Consider the following 15,468-nt stretch of genomic DNA (forward strand, 5'->3'; position numbering starts at 1 on the left):
CATCTATTCTTCACAGTCGATAGTCAGTCACCAGTTTAACTGGATACTATTTGGACCGTAACACTGTTCGTTCTGACAGAATGTAACGTGCTTAAGCTCTCGCTCTAATTTCCTTGTAATTATCCATGAATATAAAATTTTTTTTCGCAATTAATATTTTAATTTTAAAACAGAAAAATGCTGCTTTTCTGGCTTTTGTGGTTTCTGTAATTCTATTTTGGTTTTTAAGTCAGTAAAACAAAAAAACCACACAGTTTATTTGTTATTTTGATTTGGTTTTAAAACTAAATAACCAAAGAAGGAAGGGTGCATGGATTGAGGATGAGATCAGCATTCATGATTTCTGCGTCTGCGAGGCAGCAGCTTCAGGGCTGAAGGCGGCTTTGGATGAAGTTTCTGACTCCTCCGATGGGGCGCGCGTCCGTCTGGTGTTTCCTCCGGTCTATGAAGGAAATAAGGCGGGACGTGTCCAGGCAGCAGTCCGCTCTGGCCCCCTGTAGCCACGCCTCCTGCAGGCAGAGCCCAGCCGGGGGCCTCCTGCCCGGGTCGGTCCGGAGGAGCAGACACACAAAGTCCCGAGCCGCCTCACTCACACCCTGAAAGTAGTCCCTGGGGAAGCTGAAATCCAGCCTGCAGATGTTGAGACACGTTTCCTCTGCGCTCTCGTCTAGGAACGGGGAGGCGCCGCTCAGCAGCACGTAGGTCACCACTCCCAGGCTCCAGAGGTCAGAGGTCAGCGATACCGGATCACCGAGAACCAACTCTGGGGAGGCAAACTCGGGACTGCCCAGCAGGGGGTGGACGTAGTGGGCGCTGTTGAGCTGAACGGCGTCACCGAAGTCTGTGAGTTTGACCGATGGCTGTCCACTGGTGCCGTGGGTCACCAGGAGGTTCTCAGGCTGCAACGAGAACAGAGAGAACAGAGAGAGAAGACGGGTCAGCATTGGACGTAGGGCTGGACAATATATCCAGTTTTCTATTTTAGCGATTTAGAAAATGACAATATGGCCTATAAGAGGGTTGGGGTCACTTATAATTGTAATCGTGTAATTGATAATTTATTACAAATATAGCTTATTTGTAATTTTAAAAAATCAGTTACATGTCGTAATTGTAATTAAATTGTATTTGTGTTTATTAATTGACTTGTAATTGTAATTGCCATTACAATTCAACTATAATTTAACAAAAAACTGGGGAAGTTCTATGTACAGTTCTACACATATGTAGTTTACAGTTATTAAAATATGTTTCATATCAATCTCTCCTACATTTTACCATTTTCTAAATCGCTAAAATAGAAAACTATAAATCTTGAATCTCGATATATCGCCCAGCCCTACGTCCCAGCCTGTCCTGTCCAGGGTTGGGGACAATTACATTTTTCACCTACAATTACGTTTTCAATTACCCATGTTCAATTACGATTACAGTGACCAGCATTTTTTCCCAAATAAATGACAATTATTTTTTATCCTCAGAAAGTCAATTACAATTACGCTCTCAATTACAATTAATAATAATTACTAAGCCTTAAATTATTAACCTAATAAAAGTGAACCTTCCTCTTGTGTTAGCTTTCTGTTAGCATCGCTTATGATAACAAGTCCTAAATCAGGTTAACTTTTATTAGCTTATTTATTTCAGGCTCAGCAATTGTGATTGTAATTGAACTTTAGTAATTGAGAACGCAATTGTAATTTACTTTCTGAGGATGGAAAATAATTGTAATTGGAAAAAATGCTGGTTACCATAAATTATAATTTAATTGCAATTAAATTGCAAACATAATTGTAACTGAAAAATGTAATTGACCACAACCCTGGTTGTTGCTGTGTGCGCATTAGAGAGAAACAAGAGGGCGGGGACAAGAAAAAAGTCACATTTTCTATTTTCTAAATCGTCCGCAACAAAAAAAACGAATTAATATAAAAAAAATTGGACATATCGTCCAGGCCTAGGAGAACCGTACGTTTACCTTCTGTAATCACTGTAGAGGAAACCATTACTTACTTTTACGTCCAAGTGAACTATTCGGCAGTTGTGCAAGTAGTGTAAAGCTTCTAAAACATGGCGCAGGTAGCAGGCCACCTTCTCCTCCGTCAGATTCCCCCAGCTCACGATGTAGTCCAGCAGCCGGCCTTGATCAGCCCTGGATCACAGCGTAACAGACGGGGGGAGGGGTCAGTGTCAGAGCAGCTGGAGCTCACCTGGGGGTCACTTGGTGTACGTACATCTCCAGGACCACTACGTAGCTGCTGGGGGTCTCGTACGTGTCTATCAGGCTGACTATGTGCGGGTGTTGGAGTCTCTGGAGCAGATTGAGCTCCTGAGTCACTCGGTCTCTCCTCATCAGCTTCTTGTTGACATGTTTGACCGCCACCGTGCGTTTGGTGCTTCGGTGGTCACACCGCTTGACTACAGAGAAGCGACCCCTGTTTGGAGAACACGGTGACATCATTCTAGTATCAACACGCTGAAGGAAAATGTAATCATTGTCATAAATGCTTACGTTACCTTCCAAGTTCTACCACTTCAGCGTAGTGAGATTCAAAGTTGTCCTTCCAGCTCACTCGGACACCGTCTGTGGACACGACTGAGCCAACACCAGCACACACTCAGTACTCAGCCAGTGAGAGGAGGCGTGATTCTGTTTACTCACCCAACACTCTGAGGCTGGCTGATGATGTCACACTGCCCAGCTCATTGGTCGCTACGCAGGTGTAGACGCCGTCGTCCTCAGACGCTGTGCCGATGATACGCAGCGTAGCTTCACCCGACTCACTGCAACACACACAATCAGAGCAAAAGGTGATGAAGCCCTGTGTACCACTGTTTGTTATGATGTATTAGTTAGCGTGTGCTTGTTAGCATGTGTTTGTTAGCGTGTAATCATTAGCGTGCGTTTGCTAGCTTGTGTTTGTTAGCGTCTATTTCTTAGCACGTGTTAGTGTGCATTAATTAACGTCCGTTTGTTAGTATGCATTTTTTAAGATGTATTAGTTAGCGTGTGCTTGTTAGCGTGTGTTCGTTAGCGTGCGTTTGTTAGCTTGTGTTTGTTAGCGTCTATTTCTTAGCACGTGTTAGCGTGCATTAATTAGCGTCCGTTTGTTAGTATGCATTTTTTAAGATGTATTAGTTAGTGTGTGCTTGTTAGCGTGTGTTCGTTAGCGTGCGTTTGTTAGCTTGTGTTTGTTAGCGTCTATTTCTTAGCATGTGTTAGCGTGCATTAATTAGCGTCTGTTTGTTAGTATGCATTTGTTAACATGTATTTGTTAATGTGTGTTTGTTAGCGTGTATTGGTTAGCGTGTGTTAGCGTGCATTAATTAGCGTGCATTTGTTAGCATGCATTTGTTAACATGTATGGGTTAGTGTGTGCTTGTTAGCTTGTGTTTGTTAGCATGTATTTGTTAGCGTGTGTTTGTTAGCGTGTGTTAGCGCGCATTTAACTAGCGTGTGTTTGTTAGTGTGTGTTAGTTACCATCAGTGCTTAATTTGGAGCAGGATTTGGCATCTCCTAGATTTCACCAGCACTTATTTTTTATTTATTTATTTTTCCAGCACCTCATTTGCTTTTAGGTGTTTTGATTACATTTTGAAATATTATATTTGGACTGCTGTGTCTTTTATTTAGTTGAAATCACTGGAAAAGTAATTGTAAACAAAAAATTTAAGGTAAAAACTGAGCGTGAGTGAGAGAGAACTAAGTCAAGCCACGCCCACGCTATGTCTAAAGTGTGATTTTGCACAAAAATTGTTTCTTTGTCCGCTTGGAAGACGGTAAATAATGGCTAAAAAAAAAGCTGTTTTAAGCCAATAAGTGAAGCAGAGCCTGAGGTTCAGAAGTCCAAGGTTGTTTCTGTGGAAATCGCAGAGGAGAGCAGCAGTAGCGTAGCAGTAGCGTAGCAGTAGCGTAGCAGTAGCGTAGCAGTAGCAGCGTAGCAGTAGCAGCACCTGCAGCGAAGATGCTAATGCAGGAGCAACAGAGGAAAGCTACCCAGGGACATGAAGAGGACTCGGGGACAGAGAGAAGAGAAGGACACAATGATTAAAGTTCTGCTATGGACATTAAGACCAGGGAAGTTTGGATAGAGGCTAATTTCAAAGCTAAGTTGCTACTCTTGGCTTATGAAAGACAAGGCATGAAGGCCTCGGCTGTGAAATATAGAAAGAAAGTTGCAAGGATACAAAGTTCTCCATGGTTGTTTTTTAGCTGTTTTGACAAATAAAAAGTAAGCACGCATTTTATTTTCATTTTTTGCTGATTCATTAGAGGAGTTATAGTGTAAAAGTTTGTAAATGTTTTGTATTTGTGGGTTTTTGTGTTCTGAAAGTATAGTGTGTGATGAGTGGCTAAACTAGCAGTGATTTTGCGCTGTCCTTGGTGCTGAAACACGGCAGATCTGACAGCTATCACTCAGAGTGAGAGACGATGCGCTCTGTAACGGCAATTTTCTTTAACGCTGATTCACCATTTGGGTTAATTGGTTGTTTGTGTTCACGTGATATTATTGACCCATTTAGTTAGCAAAAAACGCTTTAAAAAATGTATTCCGTGACATATTTGTCTCTCTCTTAGTGCCAGAACAACACCCGGCATTTGTTCCCAGACCTGATGATTCACAAATTAAGCACTGGTTACCGTATGTTAGTTCGCCTGTGTTTGCTAGCCTGTGTTTGTTAGCGTGTGTTAGTTCGCCTGTGTTTGCTAGCCTGTGTTTGTTAGCATGTGTTAGTTAGCCTGTGTTTGCTAGCCTGTGTTTGTTCGTGCGCTAGTTGGTGTGTTTTAGCGTGTGTTTATTAGCATGTGCTAATTAGTATGTGTTTGTTAGCGTGTGTTTGTTAGCATGCATCAGTTAGCGTGTGTTAGCATGTGTTAGTGTGTTATTTAGTGTTTGTTAGCCTGTGTTATCGCGTATCTGTGAGTGTGTGTTTGTTAGCATGTGTTAGTGTGTTAATTAGTGTTTGTATGTTAGTGTGTGTTTGTTAGCATGTGTTAGTGTGTTAATGAGTGTGTGTTTGTTAGTGTGTGTTTGTTAGTGTGTGTTTGTGAGTGTGTGTTTGTTAGCATGTGTTAGTGTGTTAATTAGTGTTTGTATGTTAGTGTGTGTTTGTTAGCATGTGTTAGTGTGTTAATTAGTGTGTGTTTGTTAGTGTGTGTTTGTTAGTGTGTGTTTGTTAGCATGTGTTAGTGTGTTAATTAGTGTGTGTTTGTTAGCGTGTGTTTGTTAGCATGTGTTTGTTAGCATGTGTTTGTTAGCATGTGTTTGTTTGCATGTGTTAGTGTGTTAATTATTGTTTGTTAGCCTGCGCTATCATGTATTTGTTAGCGTGTCTGTTAGTGTGAATTAGTTAGCATCTTTTTGTTAGTTTATTTGTTTGCTTGTGTTTGTTAGCATGCGCTAGTTAGCGTGTGGTGGCTAGTGTGTGTTAGTTAATGTGTGATTGTTAGCGTGCATTAGTTGGTGTGTGTTAGTTAATGTGTGTTTGTTAGCATGCGTTGATGTGTGTTAGTTAGCGTGTAAATTCCAACCTGTAGGCGATGCTGAAGTGTCCGTTGTTGCTGAGGTTGCTCTGGTCGGGTCCCTTCCAGGTGACACTGGCTCGCGGTCGACCACAGACCCTACACCTGAGGGTGACGCTCTCTCCATTATCACACGTCACATCACTCAGGCTTACGAGGAACTCAGGGGGAACTGAGAGGAGGAAGGAGGAAACACCCTTTCAGTGTAAAGTCTCACAGTGAGCAGCTGAACGGAAGGAGCTGCATGAAGCACAGTTTACTTACCATCACAGATGTAGTTTGGGTTTAGAAGCTGTGGGAAAACCATGCACAAACATAAACAAACAAACAAACAAACGTCAGACACAACTTCATCAAACTTCACTCCTGAAGTGAACGCAATCTCACCTTTACAGAAACTTTATTAGCAAGGCCGTCTCTGGACTTCCTGTAGCCGTTCTCCAGCTTGCTCTCTTTCTTTGCCTCCTTTTCCTTTTTCTCAGACTTCTTTCGGATGCGCAGGGACGTGTGCCAAGATGAAGACTTCCTACTGCTACAGGAGAAAATCACAGTCATTAAGCAGGGTCGGAGTCAATTAAAACTGTAATTTCAAAAATATGTTGCTGTCGTAATCATAATTAAATAGTAATCGAGTTTAGATAATTGACTTTGTAATTGTAATTGGCGTGAAAATTCTATATAAATTGTCAGTTATAATTTAAATGCAAAACTGACAAACAATGTTACAGTTCTATGTACGGTTCTACACATGTAGTTAATTATTAATGTTTCCCACATTTTATCGTAAAAAAAACGACACAAAAAAGGCTCAGATTCCCACACCAAAAATATTAAAACCTATATTTTCATTGATTATGAAGCCTAACAAGGTAACCAATAGATCGGAAAGAAATTAGATGATATATATTTGTTTTTTAGTGTATTTTATAGCTGATTTAAGAGCTGTTATTATAAGTGATGCTAACACAAGAGGAATGTTAACTTTTATTAGGTTATTTATTTCAGGCTCAGTAATTGTGATTAATTGTAATTGAACTTTAGTAATTTTAATTGTCTTTGAGGATTAAAAAAAAAATTGTCATTTAATTGGTAAATGGACTTGATTTTATATAGCGCTTTATCACCACACTGAAGCAGTCTCAAAGCGCTTTACACATCAGCTCATTCACCCAATCACTCTCACATTCACACACCAGTGGGACAGGACTGCCATGCAAGGCGCTAGTCGACCACTGGGAGCAACTTAGGGTTCAGTGTCTTGCCCAAGGACACTTCGACACATAGTCAGGTACTGGGATCGGACCCCCAACCTCTCGATCAGAAGACGACCCACTACCACCTGAGCCACGGTCGCCCATTTAGAAAAAATGCTGGTTACTGTTATTGTAATTGAATTGTAATTGAACACGGGGAATGGAAAACATAATCATAACTGGAGGTCTTACTTGATGGACGGCTCGGAGCAGTCAGGGACGATGGCCGAGGTGTGTCCCAGCACGAATCCGGGGATCCAGCCCTCGGCTGCCGGGCCCTGCTCGGTAGCCGCCCTGAACACTAGGAACATGTTCTGCTGGTTGCTGGCCAAGATCTGGACGACCTCGCCTTGACTGACGCTGATCTCATCCTCCTTCACAGCCATGTAGTCCTGGGTCACCAACATGGTGGATACGCTACTGCTGCTGCTACTTTCACTCTGCACACGCACATGGGAACAAATTAGAAGAAAAAAGTTTTTTTTTTAAAGTGAAATAATTTTGGAAGTGCGTTCAGGAAAATGGTCAAAAACACAGGACTGCAGAGGTCTCAATAGGTACTTTGTTTTTTTGCTCACGGTTTGGTTCTGATGGCCCGGGACGTTAAAGTGTTTCCAGCAAGGGATTATTTTAAACTGTTTTGTTTTACTTTAAAGCAAAACAAAATGCATACACATTCCTATGTATGGTGTACTGTACATACATATGAAATAAAATAACACTTCCAAAGGACAAGTGCTTAATCCTCCATTCTTATTCATTCAAAAATAAACAAAAATGCATTACTTTTCATGAATAAACCTTGTAATAAACAAGCGTATTTAATAAATGACGGAAGCCCACATCTCCAATTAATGAAAACGGCTGCAATATAAACAATGTTTACAGATATTTTAATTCACTGTTTTAAGTTCATTGTCATTAGACTCGACAATGAAAGCTAAATGTTCCCACACCACTGACTTTAAAGACTGCGGTGCTCCCTCATGCCATAGCGCGTTGTGATTGGCTTATTAACTCACGTTACATGATTTTCTATTCCCTACGCGCTGACTCACAGGCACACAGGCAACGCCAATTTAGTGAGACAGACAAGCATGGAGCCTATACGCCAAACCGTTAAAACCAGGGTTTACAAGTCAGTATTGAACCGTGGATGCCGTGCCGAACGGTTCAATATATGATTGAGAACTGTTGTACGCCTAGTTATTTGTGCCGAGGGTAGTAAGCAATGGGGTCAAAGGAGAAGGAAGGCGTTCCATGTATTTTGAAAGTATAATTTGCAGCGTAGAAGAAACTCCATTTCACTCATCTTCGCATTGCAGCCAAAAAAAAAAGACCAGACGAGTGTTAGGCTGAATGAAAGGATCTCTGAGTGCGTTTGTAGGTAAACCACAAACGTCAGAGGTTAGTTTGCAGGAATAACACATTCCAGGAAAAAACACCATGAAGACAGCAGGTGGTGACGGACGGCCAAGAGGAAGTCAGGGGTTAGTAGAAGTTTTATTAGAGGAAAGAAGTCGAAAGTAAACCTTGACACATAATCACTGAAGAGGTGAACCCAGCCTGCTGAAGAGATTCAAAGCTGCACGTGTTGATGGCTTTGGACAAAAGCTAGAGAGGAGGATGTTGAAGAGCAGTGAAGGTAGTCAGAGATGCACAGAGGGGAGCGGATTAGTAGCGCTGACTGAAGAATTAGGACAGGAGACAGAAGAGGACAGAGCAGGCCTCCTGCTGCCTCTATGTTAGTGGTGTCATTAGGCAGCACGTGGTGGTCTTACCCCGTTGCTTTGGGTGGACTGGATGGACTGCTCGCTGGTCGAGGAACACGTACTCATGCGGTCCGTGTCCTTGCTGTGCGTGGAGTGTCTGTGTGTTTGGCTGCCAGAGCCGCTTTGTGTCTGGTTTGAGCTCTGACGGGTCGGAGTCTCCCCGGTTTCTCCAGGGAAGGTGAACGAGCCAGGCCTGCTGGCTGGAGAGCCCGGCATTGAGCTCCAAAACCCAGATCCAGTCTTTTGGCTCGGGCTGAGAGGGGGAGGAGGGAGGTTGTCTTTGCAAAGAGCCGGAGCAGCGAGGGCGGACACGGCTCCCGGCCGAAGTTTAGCAGAGGGCGTAGCGGGCAGAGGCCCGACTGTGGCGCGGGGGATTGGTGTTACAGCGCTGGCTGGAGTGGGAGTCTGAACGTGGTCATCTGGGGAGGGGGAAGAATGTGGGGTCCCCCCCGAGGGAAGCAGGGAGGGAGGGGCACGATGAGGGGAGGAACCTGGATCACAACCGAGTACAACTCACACCTCAGTCTCATCTTTGATTATAGGGGAAATCTCACATTCACACACTGATGTCTCCTACCTGACGTCTTTGTGGGGCCCTCCGGGTCCGACCCCGGGTGGTGGCGTAAGGGCTGGGGGAGGCGAGAAGGCTGTGGGATCCTGGAAGGACGCCGGGAGCCGCCCTGAGGTCCAGATGGTGCAGGTGTACTCTGAGAACCTCCAACAGCCACAGCCGTCCCAGCTCCACCAGGAGTTGGAGCCCCCCCGCTGGGCGGCCCCACGTGGTTCCTCTGATACTCTCTCGGGGAGGTCAAAGCTGCATTAGAATAGAAAAGAGACCAAGGTAGTGTTTGAAACCCTTCAAATATCAAATCTTTCCCTGTGTCCTGTCGATGATTTAGTCCAGCTCACCGTTGAGGAGGTTGGTTTGGCTCTCGAGCATCTGACTGATCTGAAGGGTCCAGACCTCACGCACGCCCGGGTGGGATGAGTGCAACACGAAGGACTCCACAGTGCCGTTGGTCGACCGAGAGGTGAGGATGAACTTACACAAGTCGCCTTCCACACTGTCCTCCAGACCCAAGCAGCCCACCTGGAGAGGATTCAGGATTCATCACTTCTCAAATCAAATCAAAAATCTAATAAGTTTTACTGTTATTCAGCTGAACATACACAGTAGTGCAGATAAGATGAGTGAACGGTTTAAACATACACATACACACATATTCACACCCACATTCCTGACAATTCTTTATAGTTAAAAAGTTAAATAGTCTATATCAGTGGTTCCCAAACTTTTCACAGTCCTGTACCCCTTCAGACATTTAACCTGAAGCCATGTACCCCCTACTCCTGCACACTTAAAAACATAATAATGTAATGTCATATACAATGTATCCCTACTGTGAAAATTGTCTCTGAATTTTACCTATCCTGTTGAGGGATCGTATATAACTAGAATGAGTATGCAGGTGCTGGTACGCGTCATTGAACAATGAATGTATTAGCATTGGCCTAGTGTTAGCCTAGCATTAAAATTAGCATTAGCCTATCATTAATTAACATTAGCATTTGCCAAACAATTTGTGTACAGCTGGGGGTATCCGTACCCCACTTTGAGAACCTAGGGTCTAAATAGTCTAGAGCAGCAGCCAGAGTGCTTGTATAAAACAGCAGTTAAAGTGACCTTGTGAATAATAATTTCAAATGCTGAGACTAAAACCAAATTATAAACACTGAAACTAAACATTAAGTACTAAAATTATATTAAAGGGGACAAATTATGAAAATCCACTTTTGCAGTGTTTTTGAACACACGGCACACAATATGTGAAATAAATCCATCCAGTCCTTTGTTTGTGGTCTGTGTAAGTCTTACAACACAGAGAAAAGTGCTCTGTTTCAATTTTTCTACATTTGTGACATGACAAGTGCAATCGGGATAGAAAATACCCTCCCCTCCACTGGTAACTCCACCCATGGACTCCACCCCCAACCTGATGAAAACTTTTGCGAAAGTCCGCCATTGTTTTTCTTTGCTAGTGAAGGAGTAATGGCTACCCGTAAAACTAAAAACAGAACTTGCCTGCTGCCAGTGCCATGCCTTCACAGTGAAAATACAATGTAGTGTATGCACTATTTGTTCATGCGGAGGTGTACTCCGCTCTTGTGGTTTGGTGTAGCACCAGAGAGCAGACACATTTTTAGTATCTTTTATATTGCCTTGCATCGCTAATCTGACGTGTTTGTGACACAATACAACACATCGGTTGAACAAAACAAATGATTATCACCTTGAATGCACTACTCCTGAAGAAAAGAGCAACACAGGAGGAGGAGAAAGTGACTTTTTAACACTCCGGTGAGAGTTTGAATGACTGCTGCTGCTACTGCTGAGAAACACGGACCCTGAAGCGCTGAGACGGACTCTCATTAACAATAGCCGCTTAAATAGCCGAGTGTTTTAGTGTAATGTGCAGTTATTTGGCTGAAAACAATGAGTGAAAACAACAGTGTGTGGATAGCAAAAATAAAATCACTTTGGTGATCAATGATCACCCTCGTAAAAGAGCCAGACATGAAGTCAGCGTCTATAGACATGCCCACTCATGAAGTAGGCCCCTAAACAGCCAGATTGTAGAAATGCTCAGAAAGTGACTTTTCAGAGACGAAAACACACACATCAATTTTATAAAAGTCTTTGTAAAAAGTGGTGGACTATTTTTTGTTGGGTTTAGATGCAGTGTTTCTGCTTGACAACCTTAAGGTTATCAATGGGATTTGAACATGCAACCCGTGTCGTTTCTCTACCTTGATGCAGTCCTTGTAGAGGAAGCCTGGCATAGAGAAGCCTTTCTTCTTGTCCAGCGGCTCACTGAAGATGACGAGTTGCTCAAACAGGAAGATCCTCCTCTCCTTCATGTGGCCGAGCACGCCGCCCTCTGTGTCCGACACCATGAACGTGTCCTGCAGCAAAAGGCGGCCCTGGGCCACCAGCTTCCCCTGAGGAGGGACACGGAGGATGATATGAGCCAGTGCTTTCAGAGACTTTGGTGGTTCTTTATCACCAGCTAAAAAAACATCCTACATCGAATCCCTGCAGGCGGCCAACATTCATCATGTCGTTGCATCTTTTGGGCACGATGCACATCACCTCCACCGCTTTCTGAAATGGGATGAAGGAAGGTTTAGGAAGTGGCTTTAGTTATTATTTGAGGAGATAAAAGGAACTTTGCTCACCTCCAGATCCATGGACTCTAGCCCAGCCCTTTTTGAGTGCTTGAGGAAATCCTAAAACCCAGATTAAAAACTCAATGATAAGACGGGGAAGCTTAACCAGGGTTGGGGTCAATTACGTTTTTCAATTACAATTACATCATCAATTATCCATGTTAAATTACAACTCAATTATGATTGCGGCAACCAACATTCTTTCCAATGACCATTAAAATTGCAACTATTATTTTTCCCCTGAAACTCAATCACACTTTATTTACTGTATATAGTGCAAATTACAACAATATCATCTCAAAGTGCTATCAAAATATAAATTAATCACTATTACTGAGCCTTTAATAAATAAGCCCATAAAACACTAGCTTTCTGTTAGTATCTCTTATGATAACAGGTGAGTTAATATGACCCATGTTTTAATTAAACTGTAAAATACACCAAAAAGAATATATATATCATCTATTTTGTTTCTCATCTATTTTCCTAATCAATGAAAAATAATGGTATTAATATTTATGGTGTGGGCGTATGATCCTTTTTTCTGGAGGTATACCCCTAGATTTTAATTATTTTTTAATGGTAAAATGATCCTCAAGTGAACTGATATGAAACATATTTGAATAATTACTATCTACATATGTTAAGCCATAGAACTGTAACATGATTCCATAGGTTTGCCTTTGATTCAATTGTAATTGGCATTTTTATAGAATTTCCGCGCCAATTACAAAGTAAATTATCTGAACTCAATTGCAATTCAAATATGATTACAACCGCAACAGCTTTGTTCAGTTACAATTACAATTATGTAATAACTGTAATTAATTATCCATTACGCGATTAACCCCAACCCTGACCTTAACAGAAGAAAAGCAGGAAAAGGAAAGGGGAGGAAGCTGTGAGGAGGGTACAGCCACTGGTCTGACCTTGAGCAGCAGCTGGTACTTCATAATTCTTTGGACTGGTTTGATGAGCAGGTCCGTGAGCTGCAACCTGTGTCCCAGACGCTGCTTCAAGTCCTGCAAACACAAAGAGCGTTCTTAAGATCCAGTGGCGGGCCGTGCATTTCACACCTGGAGATGGAAACAAGTGTTCGTCGTGTCACTGCAGTCTACCTCGGAGCTGTCAATGCTGTCAATGTCACCCTGCTTCCTCGCGTGTGACGCATTAAAAACAGCTGGTCAGGCCAGAGATGGAGAACTGACACAGCTGGGTTGGGGACTTTTATTTTCAAAGTCCATGTTTAGTAGGTTTTATATAATTTCAAAAAAAGGGTGCGTTCTGCCTCTACGAGAGATATTTTTGGGCTCCGGAGGACCAGACCTATCCATTGATACCAGGCACGGCCCAATCCCAGCTCCGGCAGCCAAATTAGAGTCCACCCTATGACGTCACAACACGGTATCCAATCAAAAGACATGCACGTACCGCGCCCGCTAGCTGGCTCCAATGTTACACTGGTGCTACAGCAGGTCATACGTACAATAGCCAACTTGAAAGCTCATCTTCATTTCCGCACTATTGATTCTGAAGGCCTGGGGGCAGATTCTGTCTCACAAAGATAAATACATATGACAGATGTAGTTAGGACTTAGTAAAGTTAAACACTGCTGCACGTGATAAAGTTTTAGTATTAAATTAACCATCTTTAAATCTTTATTTTCTCTGAAATATTGTGCAAATGTTTTTAAGTGTTGCATATTGTGTGTATGAGTTGTGGTATGTTAAATACAGTATATAATGATGATATATATTTTTGTAAAATATGACGTAATTGTTACCTTTTACAAATGTTACGTTATATGATTAGTTAAAAGTTGTTTGTTAGTAGCTAGAAAAATAGGAAGACGATCATTTTCTATGGAATGGAATGAAAATGAAACTGCATAAATTAAGAGTTGCATGTTTAAACTTAAACATTTCCTACTTTTTGAAGTTAGTGCTATAGCTAGCCTTACTTATTATCTTCCCCTCCAGTTAAAGTGAAACTGGCCAGCCCTTGAAAATCTTAGTTGTCAGTTATAATCATCAAAATTAAAAGAAATAAACATTTGAAATATATCAGTCTGTGTGTAATGAATAAATACAATATCCAAGTTTCACTTTTTGAATGAAATTACAGAAATAAGTTAACTTTTGCATGATATTCTAATTTTATGACCAGCACCTGTACAGTATATTCTGATGATGTTTAGGCCACAACTGGTAAGAACCTGACAGCATCCAGGGTAGCAAACGACTTAGTCATACCTCAAAGTAGGTGTCGATGTACTCTGAGACGATGTGCTCCGACTTGGGCTTGTTTTGACAGTACACCACGTACATGTTCAACCGCCGCTCCTGGTAAAGAGGAGGAGTCGTGTCACTACAGGACAGTACTGAACAGGACATTTGGAGTGGAGTGAGGACCAACCTGCTTTAGAAAGAGTGGCCCCAGCCTGTCAGGGTCCTCCGAACACTTCTCCAACTCCCGGAGGAAGAAACTGAGCACAGAGGAGTGGTTAGGACCTGTATTACACGTGTGTGTGTGTGTGCGTGCGTGCGTGTATAAACATACTCTTTATGCCACTCGTAGATCTGATGGATGTTGCCAAACACGATTTTGTCTTTTCCCTTCATGTCATCGGGAACGCCCTCCTCTTTCATTCTGCTCATGTATCCCTGACGAGGAAAACAAACAAAGTGAAAATTTGAGTGTTTCAAAATAAATAAATAAATAAATTCAAGAAGACAAAAGTTTGTCAAGAAGTTCATTCAGGAAAGAATACACAAAGTGTACACTGTATTTTAAGGATGTTCAATATTAGCTTTGTGCTGCTAGCCGATATTGTTAAACACTAAATATCCAATTTTTCAATATTACCAATATATTTATCTTATTTCTATATTTATTTTGCACAATTACAGAAGAATACACAATATCACATAAAAGATTGATAAACAGTGCAGGAAAAGGCAGAAAGCTTAAATAACTTATTTGAAGCCTTTACCTAATTAGTAATCAGTAATGAACAAAAACAACAGAACGTAAAAAACAAAAGATAAAACCGAAAATAAATGTTTAAATTACTAAACATACAATCAGATTAAAACCTAATAAAAAACAAAAGGATTTGTGAATACCACAATGTCAAACAATTCAACAGAAAACTAAAATAAAATATTGGATTGAACAAAAATAAAATATAACACAAAGCTAGATACGTGCACACAAAAACTTCTCAAGACATGTTTTGTAGCATTTCAAAGTCTTACAGTTGTTCCATAATTTAGGGCTCTATTCTCCTAGTTAAGCACTGTGGGTGGAGCAGCCCTGAAATGTGGGTGTTCCCATTCAAATCTGGCTTTACACGCATTCTCCGGTGAGCGTGAGTCCTTTTCCTCTTACGCGCTTCTAACCCTGGAATAAGTGTGGCACCCCGATAAGGTGAAACATTATATTGCTCTAGAAATATGAACTTAGTTACATCTGCAGCCACACGGACTTGTGCGTCATGCAGCAGCAGCTGTGATCACTCAGCTGCTGCTGCGCGATTAATTAAAACTCTGACAGACGCAGACTTCTGTCCACGTTGGTCACAGTGATTCAACTATTTTCATACTATGTCCAACGTAAAGTCACAGTTTGATCCACTACAGAGAGAAACAAGCTGTCATATGCAGATGACGATGGACCAGAAACTGTTT

General features: G+C 41.9%; 1 protein-coding gene across 6 annotated transcripts in view; it reads right to left on the reverse strand.

Moving 5' to 3' along the window:
• The window catches only part of LOC114471872 (triple functional domain protein-like), a 145,821-nt gene continuing 130,353 nt past the window's right edge, over window positions 1–15,468 (reverse strand). For 5 of the 6 annotated variants that reach the window (XM_028460842.1, XM_028460843.1, XM_028460841.1 and 2 more), the window contains 19 exons: window positions 14,339–14,442; window positions 14,195–14,264; window positions 14,032–14,121; window positions 12,708–12,800; window positions 11,788–11,838; window positions 11,636–11,713; window positions 11,359–11,550; window positions 9,460–9,640; window positions 9,128–9,364; window positions 8,560–9,041; window positions 6,971–7,218; window positions 5,913–6,057; window positions 5,790–5,817; window positions 5,535–5,697; window positions 2,663–2,784; window positions 2,518–2,596; window positions 2,235–2,435; window positions 2,014–2,152; window positions 1–899 (listed from right to left, as the gene is read on the reverse strand). In XM_028460842.1, coding sequence (XP_028316643.1) covers window positions 366–899; window positions 2,014–2,152; window positions 2,235–2,435; window positions 2,518–2,596; window positions 2,663–2,784; window positions 5,535–5,697; window positions 5,790–5,817; window positions 5,913–6,057; window positions 6,971–7,218; window positions 8,560–9,041; window positions 9,128–9,364; window positions 9,460–9,640; window positions 11,359–11,550; window positions 11,636–11,713; window positions 11,788–11,838; window positions 12,708–12,800; window positions 14,032–14,121; window positions 14,195–14,264; window positions 14,339–14,442 — 3,237 coding nt within the window. In that variant the 3' untranslated portion in view covers window positions 1–365. Of the gene's footprint in view, window positions 900–2,013; window positions 2,153–2,234; window positions 2,436–2,517; window positions 2,597–2,662; window positions 2,785–5,534; window positions 5,698–5,789; window positions 5,818–5,912; window positions 6,058–6,970; window positions 7,219–8,559; window positions 9,042–9,127; window positions 9,365–9,459; window positions 9,641–11,358; window positions 11,551–11,635; window positions 11,714–11,787; window positions 11,839–12,707; window positions 12,801–14,031; window positions 14,122–14,194; window positions 14,265–14,338; window positions 14,443–15,468 lie in introns of those variants that run through there. The other variant, XM_028460847.1, reaches the window with a different exon arrangement.

The sequence above is a fragment of the Gouania willdenowi genome, chromosome 11, assembly GCF_900634775.1.
Source record: "Gouania willdenowi chromosome 11, fGouWil2.1, whole genome shotgun sequence".
NCBI lineage: Eukaryota > Metazoa > Chordata > Actinopteri > Blenniiformes > Gobiesocidae > Gouania > Gouania willdenowi.